Source organism: Vanellus vanellus (genome assembly GCF_965231255.1).
Source record: "Vanellus vanellus genome assembly, chromosome: 6".
In the NCBI taxonomy this organism is placed as follows: Eukaryota; Metazoa; Chordata; class Aves; order Charadriiformes; family Charadriidae; genus Vanellus; species Vanellus vanellus.
Window position 1 is genome coordinate 32,745,442 of NC_138911.1, and position 15,894 is coordinate 32,761,335.

The 15,894-nt window shown below is 46.4% G+C and overlaps 1 protein-coding gene across 1 annotated transcript in view; it reads right to left on the reverse strand.

The window, feature by feature from the left end:
• Nucleotides 1-13,432: 13,432 nt before the first annotated feature.
• The window catches only part of TTC9 (tetratricopeptide repeat domain 9), a gene marked incomplete at its 5' end in the record, with an annotated part of 28,655 nt that continues 26,193 nt past the window's right edge, over nucleotides 13,433-15,894 (reverse strand). The window contains one exon of the mRNA XM_082485351.1: nucleotides 13,433-14,576. Within this exon, the coding sequence (XP_082341477.1) occupies nucleotides 14,497-14,576 (80 nt within the window). The 3' untranslated portion in view covers nucleotides 13,433-14,496. The remainder of the gene's footprint in view (nucleotides 14,577-15,894) is intronic.

Genomic DNA, 15,894 nt, shown 5'->3' on the forward strand with positions numbered 1-15,894 from the left:
GAATATCCTGGGAATTTCTGAGACGTTAACAAAAAAAATCTCACTGCAAAATCACTGTTTATGTTCAACCTGAAATATTTTGCTCACTGCCGGTAGAGCCAACTCATTGTTGAGTTTCTGGTTCTCCAGCCTCTACACTGTGTCAGCATGGCTTCAGCAGTGCCACAACACAGGTACAAAACCATCCATCTCATCTGCAGCCACCCTGCAAGACAGATTGGGGAGTTACGGCTTCAAGCGTCAAGGAAATGAAACTATCTCAGTGTTCCCTGAGGGGGCATTACAGGCAACAGTGGGATAAGTCGATTTTCCGTTCTCTCAAAGGTAAGGGTAAAAATGGCATCAGAGGGTTTCTGATTTATTCTTTGCCAGTGTCACTTCCCAATTAGATGTGTTCAGCCTGCAAGTAAACACTGCTTTGTATCTCAGTAGCAGGAAGGCACCTCAGAAGGTGAAAACTTGTTCAATCTGTTTCTGACTGTTACCAGCGATACAATTTCTACTGTTAATGCTTAAGTGACCAGATTACAGAGCTAAATCAGGGCATTGAAAAGCTAAGAGCTGGTTTGCTGCATTGCTGAGTCTACCTCTGTTTATTGGTGCCATATTAATTCCTCCAGGCAGAATCTCATGGAGAGTTGTTTGTATTCTTTCCCATTTAAATACGTGTACGGTAAGAGTAAATGAATGGATTTTCATCCCGCAGAGCAAACCCATGCCTGCTGAAGAGCCTTTTCTTTCTCTGATGTCTAATCCTTTCCTTTGGCAAAGTAAATAATGAGGCGCTTCTACAGATCTGATTAAGCTCCAAGTCCCTTTTTAAATGATGGAAGATCAATACTATTACTAAATCCATTAAACAGTTCTTCACACTTCAGTTGTGCTCTCTCTTGGATATATGAGAAAGAACAGAAGGGTATTTTGGCTATTATAAAGAAAAGGCATGATAAAGCCTCTTCTCATGTTCCGCTGTCTCTCCCTGGCTCCAAGCCAACCGTATCTTCCAGGCTCCCCATCCCTTGAATCTGGCTCACAGGCCAGAATTAGCCAGAGATGCGGGATGCGGGAGGGACTTTTGTCTTTCAGCCTCTTAAGCCGGGCTCAAATCCGTTGGTAGTATCTGGAAGTTCTGGTGTTTGTTTAACTCTGATGACAAGCCAGCTGAAGCAGGTCTTCGTTTCGGTTTAGTTTTTGGTTTAGTGCCTGTTTTTTGCTGGTGCACTGAAAATTTTCACGGTCCCAGGATGAGGATCAGGGCACCGCACCCCTGTGCGCATGAAAGACAACAGAGTTTTGCAGCAGGTTTTGAGGTCTCGTACCCATTTTCAAGCCAGTGATTGACTATGTGTGAGGAAAGGATATAACCTTAAGGACAGGAATGGGTTTTCTCCCCAAGCCAGAGCAGAGGGAGGTTTTCTGTGTGATTTCATGAAGAACAGAGACTTGGCTCTAGAGCTCCCACAATGCAGGCTGGGCTCTGCGCCTGCTGGTGTCTTTTTCCAAACAGCTCTCTGAGGTAGGGCATCTCCTTGGCATTTTAAAAAAACTGCCACAGAAAGCCTTGGTGTCCACAACATGGCACTTTAATTGGGAATGAGTAGCTCTCCCCATTCCTCCTGTCAAGAAAAATGGTATTGCTGGGACAAGGCAGTACCTCCCGGTCAGCACTAGTTACTCCTTCTACACTCTTACCAGAAAGGTCAAGTACCAAAAAACCTGGGGACATTGAATGCCCTTTCTCTGCCAGAGGCGGCCCCTCCAAATCAGATAGTCCTTTCATATCTCAAAGGTTAAAGGCAAAGTGTTAGATAATTCGGAAAATGAAGCATGCCACCAGACACACATCCATGCTTGTCGGTGGCCTGACGTCACCGCCAGCCAACCTGAGAGCTCCATCTGTATCCTGCTCCCTGTAACCGCTCTGTAATTATGTCTCATTGTACAGCATTTTTGTTCAACAACGGGCTGGCTGTTTTTCACATCAAATGAATTATTCAGCAGCAGACTGTGTTCTTGTTTCTAACAGCAGCAGCAACAATACTTCGTGCTCACAGAATCCCTTCAGAAGCGTGCTGGAAACATAATTTGCTGAATTCTTCCCTACCCAGCGATAGGAGATGGGGCTAGTTCATTGCAGTGAGAAATGAGGCTCAGCACAGCTCTCTGACATGGGCCAAGTAAAACAGAGAGAGCTGCAGAACTAGGGAAAAAGTCCGGCTTCTACTACTCTACGCAAATTTTCTTCCCCTCTGAGGTACTTTTCAGCAACGTAGCCACGTGCCAGATCCTCAGCTACTTTAATCAGCATTATTTCCTTCGGTGCCTTGGGGAGATGCCAACATTTGTCTGGATCCAGCCCACATTTTCAGGCTAAATTCCCATGGATTTCCCATGGATACTTAAAATTTTTTAGATGTCTTTAGCTCACTGCTGCCATCAAGAGTGGTGAGTGCTTGGTTTATTTCCTCTCCGGGCAGAAGCTGAACCCTACCAAGTTGAGTTATGAGGACAGGCTGAGTTTGTATGTGCCGTTCAATGAAGGTGGACGCTGCATGTTTGCGCCTGGCCACTTCACCTGCACTTCAAAGGTACACTTGGAACCTCTGCTTGCTTGAAGATCTCACATAGCAGCATACATAACAGGCATTACGCCATCACTGATAGTCTTGGAGACTGTGGGACCTACCTACTCTGCAAGCAATGATCTGGTCTCAGCAATTAACATCTTTTAACGTGAGCAATATTAACCCGCAATGGGTAGGGAGTTCCAGCAGTGTCCTACAGCCTGGTTCAACATAACCAAGCAGCTATGGATTTGACTCTGCTCTTGCCACAGGTCTCCCATAGAGTATAAGATCCAATTCAAAGCTGGCTTTGCCCTGGAATTAGATGTTCAGTGATTTTATATTACTAACGTCACTTTAATGCCTTCAGAAACTTCATACTACCTGTGACTTGTGTGGGACATGTTTCTTCAGTGTTCATTAAAGAAGGAAACACTGGAATGTGTGCATTCAAACCCATGACCTACTAAACCAAGTCTTCTGTTGCACATGCTTTCTCCTGTTGGGAAAGAGCAAACAGCAAGCAAATGTTTTTCTGGATGACACTGAGCTGCTCACTACCTATGAGTACAGGATAAAACCCTATGAAGACAGGAGTATCCAAAGCATTATCTTCACTGGAATCTGGACATAGATTAACTTTTTTTTTTTTTTCACTCCTGTTGAGCATCTTCTGATTTTCTGTTCATGGTCAGGTCAATGAGCTGCTAAAAAACCTCGATGCTCAGGAGAGCTGGGGATTCAAATCTATGGGTTGCATTGCCTATGACCTCTGCTTAGAAGGTCTTGAAAGAAGCATCATCTCTTCTGTCCGACTGGGGGATTCTGGGGAAAAAATCGCAGGTTGTGGTGAACAACACACTAACTATTAATATTTGTGCCATCATTCTTAAATGCTTCCATCTTGCTCAGGCATTATTAATCCTACTTGTTTTGAATGACCTGAATGGGCCTGACTCTGCAAGGTAATGTAAAAGAGCAGAAGGAGTTGCTTTGCCTGGTGGAAGAAAAGTGTGAGTGATGCTCCCAACAGACTGTGACTCTCAACTGTCAAGTAGTGTTTTTCTCAGCTGCTAAACCACTGCAGATCTTGTGCAGCTGTAGAACCTGTTAGAAATAGCACAAAAGTGGAACAGGTATATTGATTTCCCCCCACCCAAAACCTGATACTTTATGCCGAGTATTACTTTTGCTTTGTCTTAAAATTTGACCACACGCATCCTTTTAAAAGCAGAGAGATGCAGATCTGTTCTTTCTGTGGAAAAAGAATTCTGGTTTCTGATTTCCTGGAGTCTAATCGTTTCTCAATCAAATAGGATGCAACTCAGTAAGGCGTATTGGCTGCACAGATACAAAAGGACCTGATGGCGGCATGGCAGAAGAAAAACTGGGATGAGTCAAAGCAGTCTGGGGCGAGACTTGAACACAAGTCAACAGTGTCTTGCTAGTGCAAAGAATATGTCAGTAGGCCTATCATATATATCACTTCTGAAATAATGATTCTGCTCTACTTTGTGCTGGAAAGTCACACCTGGAGAACTGTCCTACTTTCAGCACTGCACTCCAATAAAGATGTAAAACCACCCGGAAGAAATCCAGAGAGTGAGGAGAACAAGCAAGGAGCCAGAAAACTTGCTGAGTTGCAGAAATGTTGGTGGAAGCTGAAAGGTTACAGTGCTAGAGAAGAGCCTTTCACAAAGATCAGTAATTGCTGCAAAGCAAGAGAATAATTTTTTTGGTCATATCTACTGTATCTGAAACAAAGAGTAATTGGTTTAAATCACTGCAAAGGAGACTTAGTTTAAGCTTTAGTAAAAAGTCTCGTAACTTTCTATCTATGAAGGCAGTGGTATTCTGACATAGGAGACTTTTAAGAGCAGGTTAGATAAACATCTCCCAGGAGCAGTTTAACTCAACCTGATCTAATTGTCTTAAGGCAATGGGGTGATGTAGATGCTCTCTTGAGGATCTTTTCCAGTCCTATTTTCAGAATACTTCCTCAGATTCATGGTGTGAGATGACATGACATGACTTGACTTGCTTATCACGAACAGAGCTGTGAAATCCCTGCAGGGATTTTGTATTTATACCCGTGACAAGTGAAAAGGAGAGATCCCATCTTTTATAAGACAGCCATCTTTCATTAGTTACCTGATTGGATCACAGAGATGTAAACATTTGGCACCCCTAGAGCTCCACACCAGTCTCTAGACCAATAACAGGTGGAGTGGGAAATGGCTGACCCAGAACGCTGAAAATACGAGAGATGTCTCTCAACAGCCTGTGTCTTAGGAGAAGATGCATTGCTTGAGAAGAAAAGTGAGGCTCTTTCTATAATGGGAACCCGTACTAATGATGCTGTGGGATTCCTCATTTTCCTGTTGATTTGAATTCTGACTGTGTATGCTATAAATTATAGGATTTTCCTAACTGACAGTGTTGTATTCCCAACCACCCATCTGAGAGTCAAGCTGTGCAGTTACCTGTAATCTGCAGATTCAGACCCTATGCCTGCGTACAGCTTTTCATCTTCGTCTCTCATTTGGAAATAATTTTCCAGAAGTCAATCAAATCTCCCAGGCTGACAGCCTTAAGTCTGCTGAACAGCAAGCTGAGCTTGCCAGGCTGACATGAAAACTTAAGTTTGGGGAGCTGCTGTGACATGTCGGTTTGGTGCTGTTCAAGGCAGGCTCTTCTCTTGCTCAGCCCTTCCATTTTGCTGGGCCACTGACTAGATAACTATTTTTCTGTGCTTATATGAAAGGCCAGGCTTGCGTGATACATCAGCAGGCAGCATCGCCTGCCACAAACATTAAGAAGTGATGAGCTGAGCCCCTCTGAATCATGAGAGCTTGAAAAAACTCATGGATTTTTACAGTTTGCCGGTTGATATTTGGAGTGCTTACTACTCAGGTTTTTAAAAGGCTTTTAGAAACAGGGACCTACCTCTACCTCAGGATGACAGTGCAGTCCCAGCACCAAAGACTGGGAGAGTCAAAAACTGTGAGAGTTGTTAGCAACGGGGAGACGCCAGTCAGAGATCAGCCCTGGCTTCACGAGCCACCCCGGCAGCTTGCGGCGCTGATGTGAGAGCCTGGCCTCTGGACCACAAACGGGTCACACATCTGTTCTGTGTGGCTGATGCCGAGACCTGGCTTTCTGTGAGCATCCTGGCTCAGCCCCCACATCTCGCTCAGCCAGAGGCCATCGAAAGGACCCTATGAAAGGGCTTGGATCTTGGCTTGCTAGGCTTATTTCAGGGAATGGGCTTATGTGCTCTTCCTGAGTCAATGCTCAGAACTTGCCAACAGGCAGCAGAGCCTCAGAGATAACCTCCTGAATTCAGCAAGCTGTTGGTTGGATCTAAATCAGCCCCAGCAAGATGCAGGAGGCCAGCTCTGAGTGAAGGAATATGCCATTTGCATGTGGCCATTTTTCTAAGCAGAAGTTTGTAGGAGGTAATACGAAACAGCTGGGTTTCATCTGATGCCAAAAGATTTGCTGTAACCCAGTTATTGCTGCTGTGTGAAGTGGAGAAAGTCTGCAAAGTCTGTAGCTCTGTCACCAGCTCTTTTCAGGGAGCTGATATCATAGTCCATCCAGCCTGTGACTTTCCCCTGAGACTGTTCCAGGCCATACTAAGCTGCTTTCTTTGGGCTGCCATCACAAAATGAGAATAACACTGGCATCCAGACTGGCTTCAAACCATCCGTTGTTGGTTAAGAAAGTGAAAATCCTTGTGTTCCCAACTGTAAATCCCCCAGCTGTCTTTGCTAAGCAGAATCAGAGAAATGCTTAGTCCATCTGTTTCATTCTGCGTACTCTGAATATGTACTTTTTTTTCCCTAGTGGCCATTAAAATACATTTTAATTGTAGTATCACATGCTCAGCAACAGTTTCTGTCTAGAATAAGAGTTAAAGATGCTGCTGCAGGAGAGGAACAAGGTGGGACTGCATCTGGGTGAATCACTGCTGAAGCAGAGACATTGACAGCAAAAACCTCCCTCCACCAAACTGGAGCAGCAGCCCACTTTATGGACAACTTTAGCAGAAGGGCTGGAATCTGAAGTGATCAAGAAAATCAAAAACTCCTTTATCAGTCTTGGAAAAAAGCTCTCATTTGCTTTGTTTCATTTCTCAAAAAAGTCTGTCCCCAAAACACATAATGAAGGTGGGTTGCCACTTCCAGCTAATACAGGTCTTAAAATGATGACCCTATGCATGTTGTCCCTGTTCCCCCCACCCTGAGGCTGCTTTCATGTGTTGAAAAATGCATTATGGGAAGGCAGTTGATCTGTATCTTGGTTCTCCATATGGAAAGCAACACAAAGGCAAAAGAAAGGGATCAGCATTTAAAGGTCCAGCAGATAGCCGCGGCTTGAAGTTTCTTCCTCATGTCCTCAGGAAGATATCAGTCTCACTCTTCCTTGCTCCATCTCCAGGGTCAGAGCTATGGTAGGGTCTGGTCACACAGATGCCCAAGTCCTCCTGGGCACTAGTCCTACTTGTGTCACAGAATGGGAATGGGAATGGGAGTACTTGCTACCAGCTCTGTCTTTTAATTTTTTCTACCGTATACCATTTCTCTATTTCCTCTTTCTCTGTTGTGTCACTCCTTGTTGCAGCTCCCATTCCAAAAACCCCTCCTCTGCCCTGGAGTCAGAGCTCCTGCCACTTTCTGCTATGGATATCTGTGTATCTTTCTCCTCTCTTCCTTTTCACACCTGAACTCTCCTTTGAGATACTCTCATTCTCCTTTCTCACCCAAACAGGATCCCAGGCGGCGAATTGGATCTGCTTTGATTGATTTGTCGTGAGACTCTTCACTCAAGCTGTTTTTCACATTCAATGAAGGTCTCACTTCCCTTTGGATACCTTCTCCCTCCTCTCCCTCCGCAGAGAGTGTGTGTAAGCAGTGGTGTTCACTGCAGATTCATGGCCAGATGAAAGCCTGCAGAACTGGGAACTCATAAAAGCAGTAATCGGTAGCCAAACATTTGCCCTGATCTCATTTCAAGTGAGTCAAGTTGTCAGTAAAAAGGTGTCAGGACTGGTTGTGCTAGAGCAGGTCCTGCTGTGGGATGGAGTGGACAGCAGGACAAGGTCTGGCCCAGCTCTGCCTTGTACATTTGTGCCCTCAGGGCTGCACCCCACATGTACGCGCACGCACACTCACACACACATAGACCGAGGAATGCCTCCATAAATGCTGCAAACGAAGTCACTGTTTGAGATGATTTAATATTATATCTAGCTTCTGTTGCTAGTAACCGTGTCTTTTTCCTTTCCTTTCAAAGTGTTTTGTTGTGGTGGTGGTGTTTTTTTTTTCTTGGCAGAGTTCTTTTATATAAAGCTTTTCTGTCATCTTCAGTTCTCATGTTTTGCATTTTGGATGTCAGTATTTCACAGCAGTTAACACCAAACCTTTACAGTACCGAGGTAAGCTGGGGTCTAATACAGAAAATGTACAGTGTCATATGAATCACAGTTTTGATTTGTAGCTCTGACAATAGACAAGAGAACATATGCTCATATGCTTCTGTTCGCCCAGCTCTGGGGAGAAAATAGTATAATGAAGAGAGTACACTGGTGATTCACCCTTCCTCTGAGCTAATCTCCCATCACCTCTGTTGGCTGTGGTGGGCAACAGAGAGGTCTCGTGAGTACCGTGGGCAACAGGGATCTGGGCATGTGTAATCACTGCAGATCTGGTGGCATTATTTGTATGAGGATCCATGTCGGCCCCAAAGCCCCTGCCAAATTCCTCTTATTCCCTAATGCCTTTGCCAGTTCCACCTGGCTGCGTTACAGGTTATTTCCTCACCAGTGATGGGGAGTTGCCAGAGGTAGCTACAAGCTGGCACAGGTTCACGCTCCCCGGCAGGCAAAACGGAGCGAAGGGGAGCCCTCTGGAAGGAAACAAAAGTTGTGGAAGTTAGTTGTTGCAGAGCTGCTGCTATTTATAAAATTTGGCTGGCAATAAAGGAAAGAGAAGGGCTGTGGGTAGGGCCTGTCAGCCTCTCTTGTAGAGCAGCTTCATTCACCACCGCTGTGGTTGAACAGTGCTGTACTCGGGGCTCACGGCTGCAGCAACACCATTTTCCCCCACTGAAAACAAACAGTAATTTTGCTACTTAAGTAAAAAACATCTGCCTGCTTGTTCAGCCCGTGTGCCTGCACGACAGCACAGCTGTAGCGGGCAAGAAGCAGATCAGGAGCTCCTGCGACGCAGGCAGGGGGGAGGGCGGGAGGTCCCGGGGCAGGGAGTTGCTCGGCGCTGGCTGCTGCGCCCGGCAGAGGCAGACCCAGAACTCGCTGCTCATCGCAAAGTGGAGGAGGGAAATCCAGGAGCAAAGCCTCCTGCTCCCAGTTTGTGGTGGACAAGTCAGCTTGCTAAATGGGTCCTCCTAGTAGTAAGGGAAAAGGGTTTGGAGGCCTTTCAGTGAATTTGCTCCTGTACAGCTGTGCTAGGAAGAGAGGGGGGAAAAAGGTGTATTTTGTGTTTCTTTCCATCCCGCCTCATTCCCTCTCCTCCCCCTTGCCCTCCTACTGGTCCATGTAAAACAACAGGTGTTTTCCGTAGGACAAGGAGTGAGCATGAAATTAGGGCAACAAGGTAATTTCCTGGGCACTACACAGCCTATTTATTTCCTGATTCCCCACCACAACTGCTACTGGAACCAGTTTCTGTAGGCACAGCTCTCCCGGCTGAACAGAGTTTGAGCCGGCCCCTTGCTGTGACAGAGGGAGCATCTCTGGGAAGCAAAAGAAAGGGGTTTTCCCCCTCCCTACCTCTGTGGGACCACTCACACCCCCTTCCACCTCACAGGCTGCTAAAGTCACATATCACCACGGGTTTCCTGTCATCTTCTTATCAAGTATCTATGAATTTACCTTCCTGAAATTGTAGCTGTGAGAGGAGCCAGGAGGGTGTCTTGGCTTTCCATCACCTTCGCTGAGGCAGCATGGAGGCTGTTGGAGTGGTAGTACAGCCTGCAGCGTTTAGTAACCACAGAACGCCTCAGAAGATCAACTCAGAACAATCTCTGGAAACCATCTCACACCAGCTGCAGCGATACAAAGACCTACTAATTGGTTATGCAAACCCATGGGTAGTATTAAAGAACCTGATGATTTATTGCACTGTGCCAAACATCCCATCTGGGTGGCACATTGGCCCATCACTGTTCCTCCTTATTTAAGTAAGCCCTGCCCAAGCCTCTAAACTACTGTGCAGAGCGAGGAGTTTCACAGCAGAGACTTGGGAGGAGCATCGGTGTACTTCAGGGTGCAGAAGGAAGGGTGAATAAACGAGCAGAGAAGAGGGGTAGTCAGCAGGTCCTGTGCGAATTTGGTTTGATTTCCCCTTTGCTCAGTGCATAACCTCCCCCTTCCCTTCTGCCCCTGCAAAAAGAGAAAGGGTATCATCAAGGGATTGATCGTAAAGAAAACAATGCAGACAAAGCCTCTGGAGATCTCAGGTGAAGCATCACAAGGACATAGCTGCTCCTGGGCCTGCTGGGCTGTAGTTTGGGGAGAACATTTACGCAGATGAAACTTGCAGAGAAATTCTGGGAAAGCAAAATGGAGATGCACGGCTGAGGGGGTTGCTCTGCACTCAAGATCCTCCCCTTCACCTCATGGGCTCCTGGGTTAACTGTTAGGCAAGAATAGCTAGACCTTTGCCTCCCTCTCAGTTCTGGGAACCAGTCATACCCTCTTCTTAATTTTAAAAAAAGTCCTTTCCACCCTGTCCAGGCCACTTCTACCAGCTGCAACGGTTAACACATATTTGGAAAAATTCTGCTGCCAGCATGTGTTTGTCTTCTCCTCACACTTTCAAAAATGATTGTGTTGGAGGAAGGAAGCCTCCCCGTCTTTTGCTCCCTCCCGCTGGAAAATCACCTCTAATCTTACTGCCCTTTTTCCTGCTGTGTATCCTGCCAATTAAAACTGGGTCTTGTTATGAACTGCAAATAATGTGGCTAAGCCTTTGGCCAGGTTTTTTTCTAGTTCAATTCTCATTCTGCCCATGAACCTGGGTTTGGCTTGTATTTTGTATCCTATGATCAGCTCATCCCCCTCTCATTTCAACCTCAGTTCTTGCTTGCTGTCAGCTTTCCTACTGCTCTGCCTGGCATCTGCCATGCCATTTTGTTCCTGCTGTTTTCACATGTGATGGGCGAATGGGCTCACTTCCCAGGGCACTGGGGACATTTTAGCCCTGCTGGGTACCTGAAGGGGCCTGTGTTCCTTCCCTTATGTACCGCATGTGGAGGGGACACACATATACCACCTGGCTGAGCTAAGCCCTTGTTTGCTTGTTTTGGCTTCCAGGATGTGTATTCTCACGTTGCCATTTGACTGCTCCACAGAAAAATACCACCAACTTGTAGTGGACGTGACCACCTCCAACAGTGTCCTTCTCCGTCTTTCCAACTCCCTACAGAAATGGCTGGGTAACTCGGGTGGGATTGGGTGGCTTCTGCCCACACCTCCACATCTGGCTGTTAAGGTCTACTCACTGGAAAAGGTGTGTAATTCTATTTAATTATGGACTCTGGAGGGTCTTTTTGTATACATGGACCTCTTTCTTGCTGGCTTGATAATAGATTCTCCCCTTTAAAGCCAATGCTTATTTCATTCTTCTGTTTCCTGTTAAAGTAGTTCTTGGACAAAATCACATTTCTCTCTTGGGTATTCTTAAACTCAGCAGTGGCCAGGAGATAAACTTGCCTATCGTCTTTTAGGGCCTTGCTTCTCTAGAGGTGAAGGAAGATGCGTTGGATGTCAAATATGCCTTCTCTATTTCTGCAGAAGACAAAGCCTTTTAGGAAGTTTCAAAAGCTCTTCCCTACTCCCCTGAAACATGCAGTAGAAATGGTGATGTGTCTGCACATCTTTCCAATCAGACTGCAAACCTCACCGAGATGTTTGATACTGCAAGGCAGAGCTGGCTACTATGGGGAGAGTGCAGTCCACAGGAGCTCTGTTGGCTTTGGTGGCACTGCTGCTGTCTTTCTCCTTGACATGTGGAAGGCCCCCACCTGGAGTTTTGACCATGTTTTGCTCAAGCTCTGTGTCACTGTGGAAACATACAGATGCTACATAGCTGGCATAACTGTTCCAGACTCTTTTGGTTTTCTTTTTGATGACTTCCTTCTTCCAGCTCCTGGTGTGAGTTTGCACTGCTTCCAGGTGCCCTGAGTATCAAGCTATGTAAGGACAACCATTTTCTGCAGCAAGTAGGTTGTTGTATCGCACCTGGAGGCTCTCTGAGATCCTTTTCATATGCACATTCACAAACTTCCCACTTTCCCCCACGCTTTGCAGTGCTCCTGGAGGGAAAGAGGCTGAGAACTGAGGAGACTGTATTTTGGAGTCTGCTGTGCCCTTTTTATACTAATGTATATGAGGGACTGATGCAGTGACAGTATGTCAGTGAAGCCATTGCGAGGGCTAAAATTGTTTCCAGACAAAGTGACAGTCCATGGACTTACATCTCCAGTGACTGGAAAATGCCCTTTCTCTTATATTAAGGTCATGAGTAACAAGCCCGCCTCTGCTTGCTTGAGCTTTCCTGGGGCAGACACTGTTTGTGTAGGTGGTGTCTTCCCTTCCTACATGGCCTGCAGGATGAATCCTCATTTCACTCCTAATGAAGAGACACGGGCAGCTGTGGCATGAACTGTCATGAGCAATATCAAGTAGGGGGGAGTCATCTCTATTTGAAGTTGCTGCGTGCTGTGATGTATTTAGGATATGGAGGACTGCATGCACTTGAGAACCAAAATCTTATTAGCTCTGTGTTTTATACAGTACCAGGTACACCTTAAGTGCACCCAAGCACACCTCTGCCTAGCCTTTTTTTCTGGTCTAGTTAACAATTACCTACACAATTCCCCTCATTTGTCCTCATTGTCAATTGTTCTTCTAGCAGCAGCCGTATCCTCATTTATTGCTTAGACACGCATAGTGGTGGGCAGAGGTGCTTGCTATTTCTGGCACAGATGTATGAACCGTGGGCCACCTGAAGAAGGTGACTGTGCTGCCTCCAGGACGCAGCCCCTTCCTTCACAGTAGCTGCACACGGTGTTCCCAGTTGTGAGAAGCAGGCACTTTCCACCACCCACCAGAGAACATTAATTTGTGGTGCCATCACAGGTAATACAAGTTTCTCACAACTTATGTAGGTCCACCTTATCTCAGAGATTTATATGCCACCTTAAGATGGTCTCTTCAACATCCCCAATGTGGGCTAGATGTGTCCCTGAGCTTAAGAATATGACTTCATTTTTTTCAGAGACAATGATAGAGATTTGCCTTTTCTCTTCATGTTTCTCCATTAGCTCTTTCAAATTTTGGCTAGAGAAAAATGTGGTGAGATACTACAGCTGGAATGTGGGATGCCATAGCCAACTGTCTGCGGACACCACATCTGCTGGGACCAAAGCACGCAGCACTTGGCTGAACTTTGTTTGTTCATCTCTCTGTGTTTCAGTTTCCATGTTGCAGCTGAGGACCAAGTGAAGTATCTCTGGGTACACTCACTTCACACTGACTGCCATGGGATGAGATCATACATGTACATCCTGCAACTGGGAACGGGTCCCTGTGGGCCACTGATGGGGCAAGTCACACTGGAAACGTGTTTGTGGAACTTACTGTTCCCATTACTGGCAGTTTCAGAAAAGGATCCTTGAGCTGAGGAGCCTGAGCTCTTGGAAAGAATCAGACTGTGGGAGGAGGTCTGAACAGGCCCTATGGGAAATAGGCTCCAAAGCTGTTGGTGCTGCCCTGCTTGTCAGCACCAGGTTCTCCTACAAAAGAAAAAACAGGACACAGGAAGCACCAACACATGGTGGGAGAGTCGAGACCTCAATCCAATGTACTAATAATACTTAGCACTGTACATCACTGTACTGTTACTTACAAACATTAACTAACACATCCTCACAACACCCCTGCGAGGTAGGGAAGTGGTATTATCCCCAGTGGACAGATGGGGAAACCGAGGCACAGAGAGGCTAAGTGACTTGCCCAAGATCACACAGCAAGGCATTGGCAGAGCCAAGATAGGAATGGAGATGTCCCTTGTTCCCCACCTCATGCTGCCCCCCACTAGACAACGTTGCCTGTCTGGACCCGGGGAACCCAAGAGGTCCCTTCGAAAAGCAATGCCTGGACTTGTTGCCTATTAATAATTTTTATTTGCCTTTAATGAATTATTTCACAGTTTTTCCCTCACACTGTACACCACTCTTTCACAGTCCGTTCAGCGTTCTGTGGTGGACCACAGCCTTCTCCTCCGGCACCGGGACAGCTCTGCGGGGGGGTTTGTAGGGTGCTCTGTGCTTTCATTAAGAGGATGTTTAGAAACAGTTTTCACTGGCATTAGACTGGGAGCATGTGAGCTCTCACTGGAGACCGATAACACACACTGGAGAAGCAGGCAGAGGGAACTGATGGTAAAAAGGCCTCTGTGAAATGACCAGTGGCTCTCTTGCAATCTTAGCTCTTCCAAGGTCCAGTGATCACTCAGAGCAGAAACTGTCTCCAACTTGCCTGGTCAGGAAGTCGTTGTTCTGGGTGTTGCTTCCCTAAGAGTAATAGGCAGTCAGCTCAGGACCAGAAAGGTCCCCCTGCATTGCCTACTCCAGGTGTGTGACACTGTCGTGGAACAAGGCCGGCTGTAGCCGTTGTGCTCTCCTGCCATGGGGAAGGGGTATTACCACAGTTGGCAAGCAGCCATATCCAGCGTCTGTGTCTCTTTTTTTTTTTTTTTTTCAAAACTGGGATTCAATGTAGAGCAAGGGAGAGTGGATGGATGAGGAGATGAGGATGAGGCAGAGCAAACAGGAAAATCCACCAAATGAGCTTCTAGGAAGGAAATGTTCCCCCGTGGGCACTTCAGCTGAGGCGGCTTCATTTTCACAAGGCCTCTTTCTCTCTCTGGGAACATCTGCTGAGCTTCATCTCTGTCAGCTGGATATATCGTATGACATTGGTATCTGCAGGGAAAGAGCACACACATACACATACAGTGGTTACAACTCCCTATGGAAGACAGACACACTGCACCTTCATCGCTGATGCATCACCTGGGGAGCAACATGGCTCCAGCACGGCCTGCAGGAGCAGCATCAGCTGGAAGGGGCTCTGAACCAAACCCTGTAGCTTTGGTTTTGGCAAACCTGGTCTGATTTGTGCTCGCCATCCCTGTTGCTCCTGATCTTGCCTCAGCTAGTTTTTACCTTCTCTCTGACTGCTCTTGGTCAGCACAGTTGAATTCACACAGTTGAAACTATCCAGGTCATTCTTGCCTGTTCTTGTGGAACGCCACCTCCACTGGCTTCCCTTCCCTCAGTGCTTGCACGCAAGCCCCTAAAGGCATTTTGCATACAGTTATGCTCTGCCTTTTTGCCCTCCTATTCCTTTTACAGCCTGTTTCACTCTTCTCACATTTTTCCGTGATGAGTTGAATTGGGAAGAGCATCCTTCACATTCTCTTTGTACCCTTGCTTTCCTTAGATTTCATCTTTGGAAGTCTTTCCACCATGACACTCTACCTGCATTTTTGTCATATGCTGTATGCTGCATCCTGCCTTGTCTATCCTGTCTAACAAAGTTCCTGGGGGCAGAGAACTGCTGATTCATCCCTGTAGAGAGCTGTGAGATCCCAGCACTGTGCAGGTGGTAAGCTGAGCCCTTTTTCTCCTTCCAGTGTTTCAATGCATCAACACAGCACGCACAATGTGAGTTTTGTTTTACCTCCTGGCCTCAGCAATGGGGGAACCTGTTCACCCTGAAGCACAGGTTGATCTAAACACGTATGTTTCTCCACACAGACCCCATGATTCTGCAGTCACGGTCAGTCCTTTCTCAAATCACGTTGATTTACTATCATGATGGTGACTTCCCACGCATGTGGCACCCACATAGTGGCAAAAGCCATGTGGTATCAGAAGCAAGTGAGCAAAAAAATAGCCACTTATGTATGTATTATGTATTGATTGAAAAATGGTTCTTTGCTCACAGATTTACTCAGACAGACAACCAGGTCCAGCTTAGTTCATTTAAGTTATTAGATCCTCAGAAACCAATCTGAAGTGCACTGCGTCTGCGATCAGAGGGCAACCTTGTCTCCTCATCCACATAGCAATGTGCCCCACACCAGCTAGGGAAATGAGAAGTGCTTGAGCTTTCAAAGAGGTGAACTTTGGAATGAATTACTGGTAACAGGTCCAGTACTGGCAAGTGCGGGTATTGCAGCCACCAAAACAGTTGTGGGTGAAAAGTTCCCTTTAAACATGAGGACATCTCTGTTGT